Source organism: Diaporthe amygdali (assembly GCF_026229845.1).
Source record: "Diaporthe amygdali strain CAA958 chromosome Unknown NODE_3_length_2959817_cov_65_330692, whole genome shotgun sequence".
Lineage (NCBI taxonomy): Eukaryota > Fungi > Ascomycota > Sordariomycetes > Diaporthales > Diaporthaceae > Diaporthe > Diaporthe amygdali.
The window spans coordinates 1,093,677-1,113,230 of NW_026517023.1; the positions used below are offsets into that span (position 1 = coordinate 1,093,677).

The window sequence follows — 19,554 nt, forward strand, 5'->3', positions numbered from 1 at the left end:
CGTCACTGCGGCGCGAGGATGTGAGACCTAGGAAGAGCCTCAAGCCCTCAAAGCCTCAGAGGTCGCGCTGTACAATCTAGTTATTTCGGGCCGGGAGTGATACGTAGCACGGTGCCGGAGGCGGAGGTCAGACAGGCTCATAGGCGCGGCACGAAGCCATCAGCCAAGCCATAATCTACCCCGGGATCAATCTTTGTGGCCCGCTGAGATTTCGCAAATCCGATGAGATTCAGGGCAGCACTCACAGCCCCAATTTTGGATCACTCTGCATGGCTTGCCCCTTGTGCAGATGCTCAGGTGTGCCTGCGGGTGGGGAGCTGCACAGAGTCAGACACGATTGACCAGTCGGTGCCAAGCTTACAGACTACTCGGAATTGGCGTGTGCACCAAAGTACCGTTAAGGCGAGGCTGCCCTGCCCTGCGTGTTCACCCCATCCGCGGGACCGCAACAACAAGCTCGATAACCTGCCCCTGCCAAGGTCACACGGTCGCTCAAAGAAGGTTGGATGTCGTCCAGAGTCGCCAGTAAGACATGGTTCCTGCATAACCATGCTCCTATGTTGCATTTAATGTCGGCGAAGAGCGAGCAGACTACTGAAGTCGCCCAATATGGATTCGGGCATGCAGAGGTGAGAGTATAGCGTACCGAACAGACAGAGAAGATAGCGTTGTCTATTAAAAAAGAATCTCGAGTTGATTTCTTGGATTGCCAATTAGATGCGGCCGTCGTCAGGCTCTGCCATGTGGCCGGCCGTATAGCGTACTACACACAGCGAACAGTACTACGTGCTGTACCTGACCGCAGATCAGGTCATATCAGCTCGGGGCCGAGTCTCATGGATGGGAAACGAGTCGTCGCGCGCTTGGAGCACGTATGATGCATTGACGGCCGTTGAAAATCTGTGGGTCGCCTTCTGCAAGGCTGGGACAGAGGCAGGTACTGCTTAGCAAGCTCGTGAAGTCTTGGCCGGCGCATCTTTTGGGGGATGTGTCGCGGCAGTTGACGTTCAGGCTCGTAGGGCTGGCAGGGGCACAGGCATAGACGCAGACACATACGCGGGCGCGGGCGCGGGTGCGGGCGCTGGCAGAGGGTGGTGATTGCTGCTGTCCACGTGCACTGCATTGTCGAGGGCGGGCCTCTGACGATCAGAGTTTCGATGTGCCAAGAGCCTTGCAACCGGGAGTGTCACGGATCCGGATGTGGGTGCCGTCCCAATTGGCAGACGGCGGCCTGGCCGTACCTCATTTGCGAGGGGATGGACAGTCGTAGGAGAGTAGTGACAATTAGAATAAAAATAAACATAAAAGGAGACGTGATATGAAGCTGTAATGAGATAGCAACTGATGCGGTTGCAGCTGTGCAGCAGTCATCAGGGAGGCAGATGATGGTGTTGCGTTGTACTGTAGACTACTCGGTACTCGGGAGGCTCCTCGGGAGGCTAACAGGCGACCGAGCTTCATCTTGTGCATGGGTTGGCGATGATGGCGTTGTCTTTCGGTTCAGGGGACCCCCTGGTGTTTGGGGAGCCCACCGGACGACCCCTGGGCACAGGGTTTTTTTTTCTTCTTTTTGATCACCACTTCTGGAGTGTTTCGACTGACTTGATGTGGTTTGCTGTGGTTGGCCAGATGCAGACGGACTTTGTCCACACTGTCGGCGCCGTGTGGTTGTCCGATGGCTGTGCCTGTTCGCGCGCCCGTTGCACGTTGCAAGATGCAAGATGCAACGCTGGCAGGAGTTGTGCACGTTGTATGAGAGATGGGATGTACACAGTAGATACGATACGGGGTTTTACATTACAATACTGTACTTAGTTAGCAGAGCACGCATTTGCTGGGATGGACTCAGCAACGACTGCCGGTCCTAGCCAGGTCTAGCTTAACACTCCCGACCTCGTTTGGGAGAGGGGGAATACGGGGGAGGACAGACGATCGAATGGTAAGGCTTGTTCCGGATAAGGCAAGGGCTCGGACTGGTCCTGTCTTTGATTCCAGAGAACCACGAGGCAGGAACGTTGAAAGAACATTTTAGCGTCAGAGTCGAGTCGAATCGAGTCGAGGGTCAGACAGACACCAGGGCCAGGGCCAGGGCCAGTCTGGCCAGGAACCAAGGGCTTACACAGTACAGTACTGGTTTGACTGTTTTTCCTGTTCTTTGCTGTGCCTCTTTTGAATCACATCACGTTGATCCCGAGTCGAGTCGAGTCGAGTTGAGTGAGTCGTGTGAGTCGAGTCCTCTTTCTGTCTCTGTTCTTCTCTCTCTCTCTCTCTCTCTTTCTCTCTCTATTCCCCCTCTTGCCGAGTCTGAGCGACCGAGTGCAAGTGGGGCGGGGTGAGGCGAGGCTAGGCTAGGCGAGGTGAGGTGAGATTCGGTCATGTCTGTCTCGTCTGCCCATCACTCATCTACACCTACCTACCTGCACATCTGGGCACAAGTGATCAATCTGTAGCCTATGTACTGTAGCCTACTGTGTACGTACCTGGTCTACCTACCCCATCAGACCATAGACCAGAGATTGCATGTCGAGTAGTCTACAGCAAGTGCAATCCTGCCAGGGACTGCTTCCTTCCCCCCTCCCCTCCCACATCCTCCCGAAAACGGTTCTGTCCCTGCTCCTCCCATCCAGTCCTAGTCCCAGTTTCGCCAGTCTCCCAGTCCTTGTCCCAGTCCCAGTCCCAGTCCCCTTCTCCTCCACCACCCTCAACCCCCTCCACCCCTGCCCGCCTGCCCACCCGCTGCGCACTCGCCTGCCCTCTTCGAGCCCAGAGCCTTACCCAGGTCTGCTCCAACCCCCAAAATTCCGCCCACGACTAAAACCTGGCCCGCCTGCAACTCTCGTGCGCTGCACCCATACCTCTCTTTCTCTCCTTTCTATTATTAGCATCACCATCAATCGTTCAGCCCCATCAACCTGCACGCCATCGCATCGCATCACAACACACATGCGATCGAGTCCATGCTAGCTAATGCTAATACTCGGTTGCCATACAATTAACTGACCTGCAAGTATTCTCCTGCCCACCTGTCTGCTATTCGATACCTTGTTCCTTCGTGCTGTCGTCGCCGTGGCTGCATCCGGTCAAGAACCTCAAAAAGGCCCGCCTGCGCCGCCCGCCATCGTCCCTTGTGTTTCGAGTCCACCCTGCCTCTTGCCTACCCTACTGCTCTTGCGATCCATCGCGCGGCACTCAGACTAATGGTCTTCACCTGCCATAGACTTGTTCTCTTCCCTCGACCTTCCTCGGCACCAGGCTCCTCACTAAGCGGCCCGTCCCCGCCTCTTGTGCAGAGCAAATATAGCTACCTGCCTCCCCTCGACCCGGCCGTTTATAGCTATCTTTATCCTCCTCCTCCACTTTTTCGCATACTGTTTTGCTTCCTTCCCATTAGTCCTGTCAACCAACTCTCTCCGCATATACTCCAGGCCTAGTTTCGACTCGACCCAAAGCTGGCTTGCACGGCCAGCGCCGCAAGGCCGCACACACTGGAAATAGAGTCTAGTCTCTAGTCATCACCAACCTCTGTTACATCGTTGCTCCAAGACACCTATTCGCAAGCCCTTCAAGATGGGTCGCAGAAAGATCGAGATTAAAGCTATCAAGGATGATAGGAACCGCTCGGTGTAAGAATTCCACTCCTCAAGAGCCATCTCGACTCGATTCAGTCATGGAATGGCCTACTGACGATATGCCCTACTCCAGTACCTTCCTGAAGCGCAAGGGCGGTCTTTTCAAGAAGGCACATGAGCTCTCGGTGCTTTGCTCTGTTGATGTTGCCGTCTTCATCTTTGGTCAGAACAAGAAGCTGTATGAGTACTCGTCTGGCGACATGCGAGAGCTCATCACCAGATATACCTACCATGGCGGGCCAAATGAGCACAAGGGGCCCTCAGACTTCAACGGTGGCGCAGATGACGACGAGGACGACGAGGGCGATGCCACGCCTCCTCATGGAGAGCGCATGGGCACTCCGATGATGCCTCAGCACTTCCAAGGACAACCACCCTTTCCGCACATCAGGCATCATACTCCATCAGCATCTCCGCCCATACCTAACGGCGTGGCCTTCGCTCAGCATGCTGCTCAGGGTATCCAGAGGGTCCATACCCCGCAGCCGCAAATGGGCTCGCGGCCCGGCTCGCGCAACGACATGCGACGAATGCCTCCTCATATGGTCCCTCAACAGGTAGGCCCTCACGGGCCTCCCCAAGGCCCTCAAGTCAATGGCTATGCATACATTCCTCAGCCGGCCATCTACAATCCTCAGAACCCGAACATGCCTCAGCCCGGCCACCAGTATCCTTATCCTCCTCCGCCACCTCACTTGCAGCAATATATGGAGAACCACCATAGGCAATCCTCAGTTCCTCCCAACTTCCCTCCACAACCTCAGCAGCAACATCAACAACCCCCACCACCCGTCAGGCACTCGCTTTCACCACCACAGCAGAACCACAGCATTCCAGCGCAAGCTGTGCCGCAACCGTCACCTCAACCTCCGCACTCGGAAATTCACAGCCCGCCGCCGCCACCGCCTCCTCAGACACAACCTCAGAGTCAAGAAGCCCTGCCAGCGCCTGTGCAACCCAAGACTGAAGCCCACGACAGGCTTATGCCACAGGCGCCTCTGCTAGACACGGCCTCAGCCATCAAGAAGATGCCTCAGCGAAAACAACACAGCATCTTTACGCCGATAGACGAGAACCGTTCTGTCCTGTCCCAACATCTGGCAGCTTTTGCGGAGAACAATGGCAAACTTGACCCCAATGGCAACCGGTCACAGTCAATGGACGCGCCGACAGCTTTGCGAATCACCGCCTCTCCACCACAACCGCCTAAAAGAGCGGAGACGGGCCCTGCTCCACCCAAGCGTCAAGTGTCCGTATCCTCCATACCCGAGGCAGGCTTCACTCCACCTTCGCGGACCAACAGTCTGCGTACTAGCGGCGCGACGCGGCCCCGTCTCAAGGTGCAAATTCCAGACGAGCCGTCCGATGCTGGCAGCAACACTGCAGAGTCCAGCTCTGCTGGTCCTGGACACTCGACCGACGCTACGTCACAGACGACACGACCCGGAGACTCACACTCGTCTGGCATCGTGCTCCCACCACCCTCACCATCTGCGACCACCACATTGCTCTCGGCCGGTGCGACTGGGCCACCAAACCCGTTCGCACGACCTCCCAACCCTAACAACCAAAATCACATGAACATCGATACCCCTGCATCAGCACTTCCCTCTCGTTACATGACCAATGAGTTCTTGCCCAGTCCAAGCCAGTTCTTCCCCGACCTGTACGCAAGAGGTCATGACAGCAACACACTCCCTAGTCCACTCAACTTTGCGACTCCTGTCGCTGGTTCAGGTCCCAGCTTCTTGAGAGAGGAGCTTTCCACAACTGGCAAGAGGAAGAGCCCAGAGATCAGCAGCAATGGTCCATCTTCAGACCCCATCGAGCCCAGCAATGAGCCCAAACGACTCAAGGTCGGCAATTAAGATGGCGCTTGATTGCATCTTCTCGTTTGAGTTGGTGCCAGTGTACATTATTCTCTGTATTTGTTCAAAAAGATGGAAAGCTTCGCAGCATTTTTATGTCGGAACATACCGATTATGAGGAATATCTCACCAATCTTTGAGTTGTCAGTTCCATACCGCACGGTCTGGCATCTATTTTGTGCTTCGTGGCATTGCGGTGGAGTTTCAAGGCAAGAACGCGGTCGTTTATCATTTCAGGAGATCTATTGGTGGCGGATGGGAAGCAGTGTGACACGATCTGGGAATTTGGACTTCTCATGTCAGCTTGCTTTCGTACTTTTGCGCGATTTGACGCACCGAGTCCTCACCGGTGTTGAAGGGTTATATACTGGTCTTGAGCCTGTAGGGCGTGTGAATAGGACCAGGAATAGGCGCATGGAAGTGAATGATACATAGACAAATACAAACCAACGCGTTACTCCAATCAAGCTTTCTTCCCTTTGGTGCATTAAGCGTGGGGCCATTTCATAGGAGATGGACATGAGAAAATGTGATAGATCAAATTTGGTCCGGATGTGTTGCAGGGAATTCTGTTCTAATGCAAAAGCTTTTTAGCAACAAAATTCAAGCACGTCTCGACAGTCACAGAGTTTAGAATGCTTGCGACGCAGATAGGAGTAAGCTGTGAGAGAAAAGGCTGTCACGGAAAGCTAGTCAACGGATAGGATCATCACACTCATCGTCTGCGATAATAGTCAGCTGATACTGTGAAATACGTAGCGTGGCGGACAGATAAGACAGAGGGCCATGGTGCAAGGAAAACAAGAGGTACTAACAATTGTCTCTAGTGAGGACCGTGGCGGTCTGCTGAGATACCGGAGCAGCTTCACTCGAATTGTTTGAATCCAGAAAGACTCATACGGCGTAGCCACATGAACGCATGCAGGTCCTGTTTTGTAGTTCAACATGAACAATTAGGCACCTCAAGACCAGGCCGGATGCCTCGTAGGACCGATAATTTTGAGGCTTGAACGATATCGAGAGCTCGAGGAGGTCGTTCTCGGTTCAAGTCTCAGTAATGTCGGAGAGCTGAGTCCAAACAATCAAGTCACTTGAGTCCGGAGCGTAGGGTTGCAGGGGCGGGAGGGAAATATTTTAATGCGAAGGAGGGTGTCTATTTTTATAGCAAGTGAGCCAGAGCTCTTCACTGAAAGGGGAGTTGTTCCTAAGTTTATCTTCCTCTTCTTTGGATGACACTCACACATATCATGTGTTGCTGGTAATGAACGAAATACATACCGTGTTTGACAAGAAACCCCATCCCCGCCACGGCTCTCAGAAAAGGGACCTTTTCTTCTTCTTCTTTTTGATATCTGTTCTCGAGATTCCGAGACCTGCGATAGCTGGGAAGGGACAAATTTAGGTTTGGAAAAACGCAGGGTATGAAATGAGCAATCTCGAGACAGCAGCACAAAGACCCCTCTTACTTAAATTCACGTTGAACACTTCAGCGGTTTCAGTCCATATGTTGGTCTCCTGCGCTCTGGATCTAAGTCTTCAAGGAGTTGCTTTAAGACCCTTCAAAGGACGACATCCTCCCTGTTGCTCTCTCCTCTTATCTAGGCAGGGATTTGGTATCACATCCCTCTAAGCACCTTACGGATTTACATGTGGCTATATTTTTAAGATGAGGATCGTCACTCTAAGGGGCATTTCAGCGTTTTTTGTGCATTTCCAGACTTTCCCGTCCCTACCTGTGTGCTCGTTGGCTCGTTGGCTGCCGTGTTTCAACGTAAAGCTATGGGTGATGAAGCCTCTCGGAGTTTCTTTTGCATGCAGGAGATAGGTACACTCCCGGATCCTGAATACCCGCAAATAGGTCGATAAAGTTGTCTATCCTATCATTCATGAATCTAATGATGTCCGTAGTGGATCGAAGTGCTTTCCAATCTGGGCTAGTTGCGATTGATGCACAATATCAGGCACTGCTCAGAGATGAGCGTACCGTCTGTACGAGTTATGTTCTCTTTTCTTTTCTTCTGTTTAGAAAAAGAAATCTGTAAAGAAAGATTGATTGGTGATGTCTCCAAAGTGTAGTACTCTCAATATGCGCGGGTACAGCATATAGAAAGACATAAATATATTTGCAAATCAGGTGACCAGACATGTAAATGCCCAGGTCTGGTGAGCACTAAGGCACGCAGCCTTGTATATCTGTTCATTTGGGGCACAAATGCTTTTGCTTTATTTGAAAAACAGGGCTTGTCAAACGACCAGGAATTGAAAGATATGCGCTTACCACGCAATTCGGACCCAATCGATTGCCGAATCAGAGCACACACCTTGTGGGACGTATTGCAGCGCAACGTTCAGCCTTCGTCCAAAGCCTGCTCACAGCCCTGAGACGGCTTCCCGAAACATCTGGTCGCCCATAGAGAAGCCGTGATCTACAGGCTTCCGACGTGCTGGAAATCTTAAGAGGGCGCTTCTCTAGATTGGAGAGGACGCGATTGGAAGATCGTACACCTTGGAAGCCATGGTTGTTTGCATAGCTGTTGCATTGGATGAGGCAACGCCTGACCTTATAGTCGTCGGTCTTTTAGCGACGAACGGTGAAACCCGTGCCCTGTGTCCTGTGCATTGATCATTCACAATGGCGGAAACACGGCGTTTGGAGTTATAAAACTTAGTTTACTTCTAGATTCCTTACCAGCAAGCATGCCATCTAATATTCCAGACGGTATACACTCACCTTCGGCCCCCAGATCTGGAGTCCACCCAGACGGCGAGCGACAACACAAGACGCTGATCCATCTTTGTTGTCGCCACTTACTGTATCCGGAAGGACAAAGAAGCGTCTTTGGAATTAAGTTTTCCCATGGAACACATCGCGCTTGAAGAAAGGTTCAGACAGCGCCCAACTCCCGCTGAATTGATAATCCTGCATTTGTCAAATCTCAACGGAGATGATGCTTTGAAGTTCAGCGCAGGAAGGCAGCCCCTTATCTTCGGTGTCGGCGATGGAGGCATCGGTCTTGGCCCGTCTCCACTCAGACAATTGGAAATCACTCGCTGGCAGCGGAGCTCGACTACCTCTACCCAGGGAGACAGGGCACATAGTCATGAGAGCGCGCGCCTCGCAAGGTTTGGTTCAAGGATCGACGCCGCTCGCGGTCGAGCGAGGGTCGCACCTAGTGTGGGGACCCTCCCGTCTCGTGGGAGATCGTCCGAACAAGCTTCTTCAAACCCTGAAAGCTTAACTGCAGTGGCTCTCGCCGCCGCCTATGTGCTCGCCGCCGACTTATCGGTCCTGCTCACTCCGTTGCCAGTTCCCTCTTTGTCTTCTCCTGGAGCCGATGTGCACCTGATCGTGATCGCTGCGAGTCAAATTATTTTCGTGGTTCCGCAATAGTCCAGGCCCATTGGCGGTCTGGGCCCGACATTCTCCCCCACTCAGTCTCGTTATGTACGTGGTAACAAGGTTCGTTTTCGTATCACAGACTGGAGTTCTCCAGTCTCCGGCCGGTGAGGTCGTGTCAAGCCTAAGTATACCATGCCATTCGAGCTAATATTTTGCACATGTGCGATGGGACGCTACCAGGGGGAACGAGCGGGGGGTTTATTCGGTTCAAATGCCGATACGCGTAGAAACCGATTATGGATACTCTCCCATTGTCCTCGCTTTTTCAATAAACTCTTTATTATACACGTCCGTACACTGAATCCTGTTTGCTTGTCTCAATTCTATAAGTCATGAGGATCAAAGTTGGGGATCTATAACTCGAGCAAGTACCAAACGATACATTCATTATTCAGTTTGCTGTTTGTTACTTTCGTTTTCTTGTTACTCAGTCAGGAACCTGTCCAAGGATTTTTTCACAAAACATCGAAAATGGTTTCGAAAGTAGGAACCGTCGCTCTCGCCGGGCTCGCCGGCTTTGCTGGTCTGGCTCAGGCGGTTCCCTCTAGTCAACACCATCCGAAAAGCTCACAAAATTGTCCGTCTCTAAACAGCAGCACATTCGTTATTGACGAATTTCAACTTTATCCAGAGAATGCCAAATTTGATTTCAACCGCTGCTTGGTCTACTTCGGGTACGTCCTCCCCATGCAAAATCTGTTGAACAAGCCCTCGCCCTTTGGTTTGCTTTCAAAAGCCTAACTCTCATACTCAGGGTCCTCTTCAACGCATCAGTCGGCGTTTTCAACCCGTATACAAAAGATTTTGAGGCCATCCTCCTGCCTGGGATATCTGGTGACCCAGCTAATCATCTCGGCCCGGCTTTGCCTGACGCACAGGGTCACTTGAGCATCCTCGTTGACGCCGGTGCCGCTTTCAACACCGCCGGACAGGACGTCTCCGGCTCCAACATCATCGTCAAGTACGACTTTGACCAGCGGAAGGTCATCTGGCAGCGTAATATCACCGAGCTGATCACCCAGGGGCGTTGGGGAGGCTTTCAGGACGTGGAGCATGACAAGGACGAGAACATCTACATCGTGGGCACGTACCCTGGGACCTTGCTGCGTGTGGACAAGGACGGCAACAACCTCAAGCCATGGTTCCTGCCGCCGGCGGATGAGCTGGCAAACACCACGATGGCCGGCTTCGGTGGCATAGCGTCCATTCGCGAGCAGGACGTGCTGCTTACCAACAACAATGTCGACGGCCAGATCTACCGCTTCGACAATGTCAGCCAGAGCGAGACTGGCACACCGGTTCTGATCCCCCGTACAGGACCCAACGGCACGCAGCCGTCGGCACCTATCGGCTTCAACGACGCCATATTGCTGCCTGCTAAGTACAACAACACGGTCCTGCTGGTCGCGGAGGATGCGGTGGGTATTTGGGTTATCAGGTCGAAGGATGGGAGCTGGAAGAGTGCCGAGACGCTGGGCGTAGTCTCGAACAACGTCACTGAGGCCCAAGGTGGTCAGGTGCCAGCCGCCGTCCAAATTGGGCCAGACGCCTTATTTACTCTTGAGGAGTACTTCACGGATCCGATTGTAGAGAGCACCAATGCTGGAAGCAGAAGAGCGTTCCCCATTGTGGGCATTACTGCTCAGGTGGACGATTTGTTGCGCAAGTCTCCATAATTAGTCAACTGGTATGTTATGTGTCAGCCTGTTGCAATAATGTAATAATACCATCTAGATACCATGCATTCTTTCAAGGCATTTAATAATAACCCTCATGCTTCCAAATTACTCATTTGCTTGGGATAAGTTGCAACATGAGATGAAAGAAGATGAAGACAGTCATTGGAGAGTGGGCTTTGAAAGCGAAAAAGATACCCAGAGCCTGATTGACAAGGACACACAACAGAGGGAAGGGGGACTACTTACTGAAGCCGGTAGCCTTAACACTCTGGCGCGCACGCCCCTCCTCTGCCGTCCTCTGACCACACTGATTGGGGTTTCCAACCAGGAATTTTTTTTGTTTAGTATTTATGCGGCCGTGACCGACCGACATCCTCCCTCTTCACTGCAGCATCACCCTGCTGCCACTCAACTGTCTTTTTCTCGAACCAACCCTGGCTCGAACACACGGCCCTGCGGTCCTGTTAGTTTGATGTAAATCAGATCGCGTGGCCTTGACAATCAGGCTAATGGGTTGGGAAATCAGATGATAAGTTGTTATTAAATAGGAGAGCCTTGGTTATTAGCTAGCTTTTCGTGCAAGCAGGTACGATATGGTCCCTTCCTTATGGTCAGGTATATTTCCCCCAACTTGAGTACTCTTTGTCGTCGAGCTGACGCCCTTGAGCTTCATCGGCAGCAAACTCCTCAGGCTGTTGACCACGGTTGCTCATCCTCTACCACGAGCCCACGCCTTGATTTGTTTTGCCACGTCTTAATGGCTCGAGGGAGATGTTTCAATGTCATTGCTCGACTTTTGTGCGCCTAAGCGATTTGTTTCAGAGCTTTCATGGCTGTTACAATTCTATGAAGCTGTTGTGAGTGCTGACAAAGGTCAAAGAGATTGTCAGCCTCGCGGTCTAAGACCGTGTCACTGGCAAGGCAGCGCATCCGATGGTAGTATAAATCGGGCTTGAGGTAGCATCGTTGTCAACTACAAGGGGGGGGGGGCTAGCCTTATGATCCAGGAACAATTTTTTGATTGTCTAGATCAGAAATATTTAACTAAGTGTTATCATGAGCAAACTACAGGATCATCTATCAGCTCTCAAGATGTGGAAGGAGTCAGAAGATACCCCAGGAGAAGCAAGGGATATCACAAACCAAGCAGGCAGGGAAAAGTCGTCAGCACAAATCCCTCCATTTCTAGGAGAAATTCCTGGTGAAACAGCTGATTTAAACCAGGGACAGTGGTCTGGCCCAGAAAAGAGGTATGCCAAGATGGGATCTATGTTCTCGAAAATCGCCAAGCACATAGGTTCAGACAAGCTTGCAGGTGGTGATAGCATGGGGATCATGTCGCCAGTGGACTTTGGCAACGACTACATGACCCCTAGACCTGACGAGATGCCGTCCAGACCCGGCAGTACATCCAGTATTACCGAGAGTGCCACAAGCAACGACAACGGTCTGGATTTAGGCCTATTTTGGCCATATGTGAGTAGCGGTCAGCGACAAAGGGACACGGGATCGGAGCACCCTCTGAGACTCCGTAGACCAGCACTTTATGAGGAGTACTGGGCATAGCAAACGAGGTCAGGTAATAACAACAGTCAAGTAACTGATCATCCTCAGGACACCACACTGAAGGATTATAATTAAGATTACGTCGAGAAGATCTGTATTTGAGGAAATGTGAATGAACAGTTACGAATCATTCGTTCTAAAACTTTATCAATAGTGCACATCCACTGCAATATGAAAAATGAGAAATTTCCTAGGGTAGGTCATTGTGAATGTGTTGACTACTTGTGATTCACATCTGTCTACAGTTGAGGCTTGCTTGATAAGCCGAGGGACATGTTCGCTGGATGATGGGAAACACTGTTTCCCTCACCAAGTCTTTGTGACTCCTGCACATTCAACACCCTCTCGCAAACTTCCACTATGGCAAAAAGAAAAAACGGGCCCACTGAAAATGCGAAAGAAAGCATTGGTGTCAGGCCCTGGCCCTATTTAAGCTTTTCTCTTCATCCACCTGATCTATTCGATTATACTCCGTAATTCAAAAATCTCCATTTCCCCTTGAACTAAGTCTAGACCTTCTTACAAGACAGAGAAATGTTTCGTTCCCAAGCCCATCTTGAAGGTAGCCATCCTCCAATTATTCCCCAAAGGGTGGCCATTCCTCAACGAGCAGTCTTTCCGCTACATGAGGATCATGCCCATCAACGGAGAAGCCCTAATTTTGCACTGAGAGACACAGCTTCCACCATCGAGGCGATGACAGAGTTGCAAGATACTATTTGCCTGTTATGCAGCGCTGCTCGCTCTGTGCCTCACACCGGACTAGACCCCCATCTGGCTGACGGTCTAAACAATAATTTTTCGGATTCGTCTGGCACGAGGTTCGCACCTCATGAGGACGCATTGTTTCTTGTTCTCCTCAGTATAGAGAACAATATTGGCGAGTGCCTCGAATTGCTCCGCATCCTGGCCCGTAGGACCAATATCACCACACAGGAACAATTGACACATTCCACCACAGCCGGTACAAGCTCGGCTCCTCGAGCTTCCAGCACCATCCCGTGCTTGCGACGTGAAGACGCGGCCATTGGCAGCCATGGCCCCTTACATACACCCCCTATCCCGGGTCTGTACCGTGACCAGTGGGCCCAGTCACCGACGGTCTCGCCACCGGCGTCCATGGCTTTCTGCCAAAGCTGCCCTCGAAGCTTCCCACGTTCACTAGCGTCTTCTCCGGCTTCAGAAATGAGACCGCCTCACACCAGCAATCCCACCACCGACGACCCAGAGGCGACGGCCCGTGATGGTCAATACGCTGCGCGGGTAGACAGCGACAGCGAGGACGGAGGGTGGCTTGATAACGGGCCTGAGAGCCACCTGGGTGGGGCCAGGAGTCGATGGGGCTGAGACGGGCGGTTGAGCTGGTGCTTGGTTTGATGGTGTATGGTCTTTGGCGCGTCAAAGTTTTGTATCTGGTAGTCACACATCAAAAAATTGTTGTGAGTAACAGGAATATTTCAGTCATATCATTCAAATCCAGTGACTAGTCCTCTTGACTAGGTACTTAGCGGTATCGGCGGTGCGGCACTGTGTCTCATGCGCGTCACTAGGTAGCATATCAATCGAGTTCACAGGAGACAATGCACTGATTTTGATGAAATTCAAATTGAATTATATTCGTCTTTCTTAGACTGGAAACGCCCTTCCTTGTAAACTATTGTATGCCTCTAACAGCTAAATGTCCGCTGGATGAGATAGGCCCGGGACACACTGACTGGAATCATTGGATTCCGAATGAAACTTTTAAGTTTACGAAAGCTTGGTGAATATGTTACTATGGAAGATTAATAGAGTTAATACGCGGAAGCGAACCAATGATCTGAAAACCCCCAAGAACAGACATCGTCCATGCGAGTCAACGAGAAGCCTTTAAGAATTACATTGAACGCGGGATTGTGCTACAGCTTAAATCCCAGGCGAGTCAATGCGGCATGCTTGACTATGTGCCATCGAAGTGGACTATCTAGAAATATCACAAGACTGCATCCGTTTTGGGCATGAACAAAGTCAGTGATATTGGTGTAATCCATCAGGTACTGATGGCATCAGAAGTGAGATACATTTTCGGGCCTTTTTTCAAGACCAGTGGGAAGGCGATGAAGGTGAATAAAATGAAGTGAAGTATTCATGTTCCCTTTGTAGTGTGGTAACGGCCAAGGGAATTGCAAGCGAGCATTGGGACTAAACATCGCAGCCATCTTCCCCGTCACTGGTGCGACAATCTAGGTCCTCATGTAGTTTTGAGTGTCTATACACATGGCATTTCAGAAGTGCATGGAAGTGCCGCGCAATCACATAGAGTTCAAGCGGCTGCATTGCCCGGGAGTCGCTAGGTTAACTTTAAAGTGTACAAAACAGGGGCTGCCCGCGTATCTAGAAGTCTTCTAGGGCTACTAAGAAATGTCAGAACTTAAAGCCAGAGAAGAATCGTCATCAAGATCAAGGACCCCTCCTTTCGAAACAAATTCCACAATTAGTCTATGACTCTGACTGTGCCCATTTGAGCGAGCCGTAGCCAAGGGGCCAACACTTGAAGAAATGCGTTTTGCGTCTTTCTCAGCTATCTAGCCAGCCACAATGATGATAGGCATCACGAGGTGTGCTCCCCGAAATGGCGAAGGCAGTGTAACTTACTGCAGAGTCGTGAAGCGCGGTCTGCGACAGAAACGGTGACTCTTCGGCCGAGCATCTTAGCCAGATACGATTTAGAGGGGTATCAGGGTGCCACAATTTGCGAGGCGGCGGACCTGGAGATCTGGGCCCATAGTGGTCCAATGTGGGGCGCCATGCCGCCACTACCGAGAGCTCTAAAGGGACGACAACGTGGGAATGAATCTTGGACTGCAGCTCAGTGGGCAGGTGGGGCAGTAGGACCAAGCTTGCCAATTTACCGGTACGCTACCTTGGTACCTGGGCATCCATCTACCTGCTAGTCTACCTGGTACATAGGGGTCGGTCACCCTGCCTGTGCCTCCCTCTGGGCCTGGGCCGTCCGAATGGCTTCCGACGTTACGCCAGCCCTCCCTTTCAGCAACCTATCATCGAACTATTAGACTTTCTATGTCCGATGTGCGGTAGCCACATGCGAAAACAGGGACACTCACATACTCACACACTCACACACTCCCACCCAGCCAGTAGGGATACGAGCACATGCCAACCACCAACTGCGAAGACTTGCGCCGGCCGACAAATCAAGCAGAGGCGCTGACTCTGGCCTAAGGGTGGCTCAAATAACTGCCTTTGGACCTGACCTACTCATGTCCGCGCATCATAATCATCGCTCATCCAGACTCCAACCCGACCGAACCCCTGCCTCCTCGTCGACGTCCACGTGCAACAAGATGTCTCACTCTGCTGCAGTCCATCATCTGTGAAGATCTGCGACTCGGCCTACTCAGCTCCTCTGCCTCTGGCATGTGAACAAGAGCTCGAGATGACGGAACAGGATGCGAGCCCCCAGCACCTCGTCCTCCCACGGCCCCACGGCCACCGAACCACCTCGCGGGACCGCCATGCTGCCCCAGCCAGCCCAGAGACGGGCGAGTCGAGCCACTCGGGCAGCATCATGAACAGCACCTGGACCACAGATGCCACCCTGGCACAGCGACCCTCCCACGATGACGCCCCCGGTAACGGCCAGGCTGGCGGCCAACAGAGGGCCGGTGATGTTGCGAGAGAACACAAGAGGCAGTCTCGCCAATCGAGGCCACATAAACCCCGATCTAGCGGCGCGTTTCTCCTCTCCGACCCCTTTGACGACACCGTCGTGGACGACACGCGAGCCCACAGGCACCGCTCGAGGCGCACCGTCGAAAAGGGCAAGGGCAAAAGCCAGCGCACATCAACAAGACACAGCGATGAGCACATACAGAATGGCAGACACTCGGGTCTCGGCCTAGGTCTTTCTCCAGGCCCGGAAAGGTTGGGGAACGGTTCCGCAGAAAGACCGCCAGGCACCTCACCTGGAGCTCTGGGGAGCGATGCAAGGCAAGATCAGGCGCAGGCGGGCCCGAGGGCACCCTCTCCGCGCTCTTCTACCTCGTCTCTGGATATGGACTCGACACAAATCGTCAATATGGCGTTGAATTTGAGCGAGTCAAGGCGCATGGCGCAGAGAAGGAATTTGTCGCAGCCCTTACCTCCGAGACTTGTACCGCTGCCCACAGACAGTGCCGTGGCAGGAAGCCTTAGACAGCAGCTGCAACAGCAAAGAAGGGTCTCACGTACCATGTCTCCAAAGCCAGAACGTGGAGCCCTGTCGAGGTTAGGATCCAGCGGCAAAGTCAGCTCCTTACAACCTGCCTTCGACCCTATAAACGACGGCGGTAGCTACAGATACCACTTTTCTAGTTCAACAATGGCAAGGGCTCAAAAGGCGAAAGACTACATGGAACTTCTTGCTCAATATCGCCGGGCGCTCGAATTATTACCACCCTTGAAACCGAACACACTATCCAAGGCTTCAACCGCGAGTGATTATCCCCTCTCGGCCTCTGCGTCTGTCAATCCACTTAACTTCGATACTGCCAGTCAGATCGGCCGTTCATACGACCCTCTACAGTATATCAGGAATCGGAAGGTCAGGGCCAGGGAGAGGAAGACCATCGATGGCGAGAGCCAAGGCTTCGGCGACGTGAGTAGGGTTACTGACTGGGTCGACGATGTTGCAAAATGGGTCGCCACTCGCCAAATGAGAACTCCAGGCAGCTCTGCTCTTCCACCATTCGCTGGCGCCGATGTGATCACAGTTGAGACGTCACCGCCGTCCCATGTGTCCCGGCCCTCGAATGCTATCGCGAAACCGAAGCGGCCCAGGAACGACTGGACCATCGATCCGGCAGATCTTGTGGCAGATATCTACTGGCTGGAACAGGATGATCATAAGCGACTGGTAGAGGACCGTAATTGGCGCCGCGTTTTCCCACAAGACGCAGGCCTATACCGACCGCTTTCGCAGGCTACGAACGATGGTTCACCTGCATTTGCTTCCAAAACCGCGCAGCTCCAACTCCCAGGGGCAGAAGACGGGACAGGCAGGTCAGCTGCGGAGGCCAAAGCAGCGAAAGCCGATCATGATCATGCCTCGGGCGGCACACGTGAAAGAGCGCGCCAAAAGCTGCAGGAGCTTAGGAGCTTCCATCGCCACACAAATTCATCGCACAATCACTCGCATAATCCGCTTCGTCGACGAGACTCATCCTCCTCAAGTTCATCGGACTCGGACAGCCAGAAGAAACGGAGCAGGAAGAACACAATAGATATCGACAAGGATATTCTCGAGAAGCAAATGATGGAGATGATTGCCCGGGAAGCCCAAGAAAACGTGGCAAAGTTGACACAGGAACCGGAGCTAAAGGAATTGAAGTCTCTCCCATCAAACTTAATCAGCCCAGATCGTCCGGAAAACTCAGACTCAACTGGAGGCAGTCGCCTACACAGCCGCAGAGAGTCTCTTATCAACGTTGGCGGTTTCGAGGACAAAGATCACGTCGAACGACCGAAGATCACTTCATCACAGCGCCCAAGCCGGGAAAGCTTGGAAGTTCCTCCTTTGTGGGGAAGACCATCCCTGGAATCCGAGTCTTCTCTGCCAAACTCACCTGAAGCCCGCCCCTCACGTCGCGATAATTACTTCATGCCTGGCATTGGCGCGGATTTGTCGCCGTCCTCTAGCAGGACTGGATCGCCATCGAGGAATCCCTTCTCCAAAGTCAGGCAGATGTTCCGCGACCGCAGTCGAGAACGGGCTTCGGAGCGCCCGCATGAGATCCATTCAAGTGAGAAGGAGGACGGTATTGAAGTCATCGCCACCACATCAGATAGGCTATCTAGTACTCCCGAACTGGTAGACAAACGAGGACGATCGCGCTCAAGGAACGGCTCTGTCGGCCCCGAGCCGAAGATTACATCACGGCCTACGGGAGACAGCCAGAAGTCGCATCGCAAAACGAATAGCATGCGTCTTGGTGACCCCGGTGCCAGCCTGCGAAGTCTTTTCAAGGGCCCGCGAATCGACAGCGTCCTCAAGTCAGGTGTTTCCAAAGTCAGCGAGCTGTTGTGGAAGAAAGAATCGGAAGCTGAGGACTCCGACTCTTCGACTTCATCCTCCGATGGCACTGACGCGGAGGATCGTGGTAGACTCAAGCAGGGCAAATCGTTGTCTCCAAGTGCCTCGATCAGGGGTCGACCGGGACATGTCAAGCAAGAGTCGAAGCATTTCCTCGATGTCATGCCACCTTTCGTGTCTACATCAGACACTAGGGATAGTGGCGGCCGCCACGCATCTCTGGGAGTTCCGCTGTCGAGGCCGTCTAGCCGTCGGTCGACCCGGTTCGAGCTCTTGAAGCCTCCAAGAATAGATATCTCGGTTGCAGACTCCTCTACGGACACACAGAAGGATGCAGGAGTCGATGTCTCAGACACCGAAGTGCTCATGAGTAACATTCACGAAGAGCCTATGTTTGGTAGCAGACGCCCAAGCACGGCATTGTCTGTACAGTCGCCCAAGACGCGTCGGTTCTCCTCGGCGTTCAACAGGGACAGTCGTCACTTCTCTATATCAGATCAGAATTCCGCGCCAGAACGAGCGCCGTTGACCAGGCGAGAGGTCGCTCGTGTCAGAGCACTAATGCTAAGCTCTGGCGTCATGGCCATGAATATATCCCGTCGGGCCCACCAAGCGCAGGTGCTCGATGCCTCGACGATCAACGAAAGCAACGACGTTCTTTCGGCCCTCGGGAACAAAGTCTCCTGGCCCGAGATCACCCAGCTCGCGCCCGAAGAACAACGCCAGGAGCTCCTCAGACAGCCCGTCTCAGAGGCGGACCTCTTCCCTGTCACGGCGCGGGTGCTAGGAACGGCGATCCAGACGTCGAGGCAGCGGTGGGAGTCTGCGGCCGAGTCGTTCCGGCACCGGACGCGCAACGAAGTGACCGGGCAAATCGAGCAGCTGCGGACGCGGCTGCAGCTGGACCTGAGTGCGATGACCCGGACGGCGGCGGAGGAGGCGGATGAGGTCAGCGGGGACCTGGTGGACGGGCAGCGGCGCAAGGTCAAGGCGGTGGTGGACGTCATCGACAAGCTGTCGCGGCGGCGGCGGCGGCGGTTCCGCTGGGCGCGGCGCGCGGGCTGGCTAGCGCTCGAGTGGGCGCTGGTCGGGTTCATGTGGTACGTGTGGCTCGTTGTCATGATCGCCAGGATATTCCTCGGCGTCGGCAAGGGATTTGTCCGCGGCGTGAGGTGGCTGCTGTGGCTGTAGGGCGTGTCGCGACACCATCGCCACCAGCACCAGCACCACGGTCACCACCATCTTCGCCTGCCCGCGTCTCTTCCTGTCATTCCTGTTTGATTTGCGGCATAGCCTACGGAGTTTGTCGATTTTTTCTTCTTCTTCTGTTTCCTTGTCGAAA

General features: G+C 53.0%; 5 protein-coding genes across 5 annotated transcripts; all 5 read left to right on the plus strand.

Moving 5' to 3' along the window:
• Positions 1–3,567: 3,567 nt before the first annotated feature.
• J7T55_002730 (MADS-box MEF2 type transcription factor) lies at positions 3,568–5,497 on the plus strand (the record flags this gene model as incomplete). The annotated part of the gene is made up of 2 exons (XM_053137833.1): positions 3,568–3,623; positions 3,703–5,497. The coding sequence occupies 2 exons, from the start codon at positions 3,568–3,570 to the stop codon at positions 5,495–5,497; spliced, it is 1,851 nt and encodes a 616-aa protein (XP_052998599.1).
• A 3,871-nt stretch (positions 5,498–9,368) lies between these two features.
• On the plus strand, positions 9,369–10,573 carry J7T55_002731 (uncharacterized protein; the record flags this gene model as incomplete). The annotated part of the gene is made up of 2 exons (XM_053137834.1): positions 9,369–9,571; positions 9,652–10,573. 2 exons carry the CDS (start codon positions 9,369–9,371, stop codon positions 10,571–10,573), a joined length of 1,125 nt encoding a protein of 374 aa, XP_052998600.1.
• Positions 10,574–11,668: 1,095 nt separating this feature from the next.
• On the plus strand, positions 11,669–12,142 carry J7T55_002732 (uncharacterized protein; the record flags this gene model as incomplete). The annotated part of the gene is made up of 1 exon (XM_053137835.1): positions 11,669–12,142. The coding sequence occupies one exon, from the start codon at positions 11,669–11,671 to the stop codon at positions 12,140–12,142; it is 474 nt and encodes a 157-aa protein (XP_052998601.1).
• Positions 12,143–12,838: 696 nt separating this feature from the next.
• Positions 12,839–13,489, plus strand: J7T55_002733 (uncharacterized protein; the record flags this gene model as incomplete). The annotated part of the gene is made up of 1 exon (XM_053137837.1): positions 12,839–13,489. One exon carries the CDS (start codon positions 12,839–12,841, stop codon positions 13,487–13,489), a length of 651 nt encoding a protein of 216 aa, XP_052998602.1.
• A 2,089-nt stretch (positions 13,490–15,578) lies between these two features.
• J7T55_002734 (uncharacterized protein) lies at positions 15,579–19,403 on the plus strand (the record flags this gene model as incomplete). The annotated part of the gene is made up of 1 exon (XM_053137838.1): positions 15,579–19,403. The coding sequence occupies one exon, from the start codon at positions 15,579–15,581 to the stop codon at positions 19,401–19,403; it is 3,825 nt and encodes a 1,274-aa protein (XP_052998603.1).
• Positions 19,404–19,554: the final 151 nt, after the last annotated feature.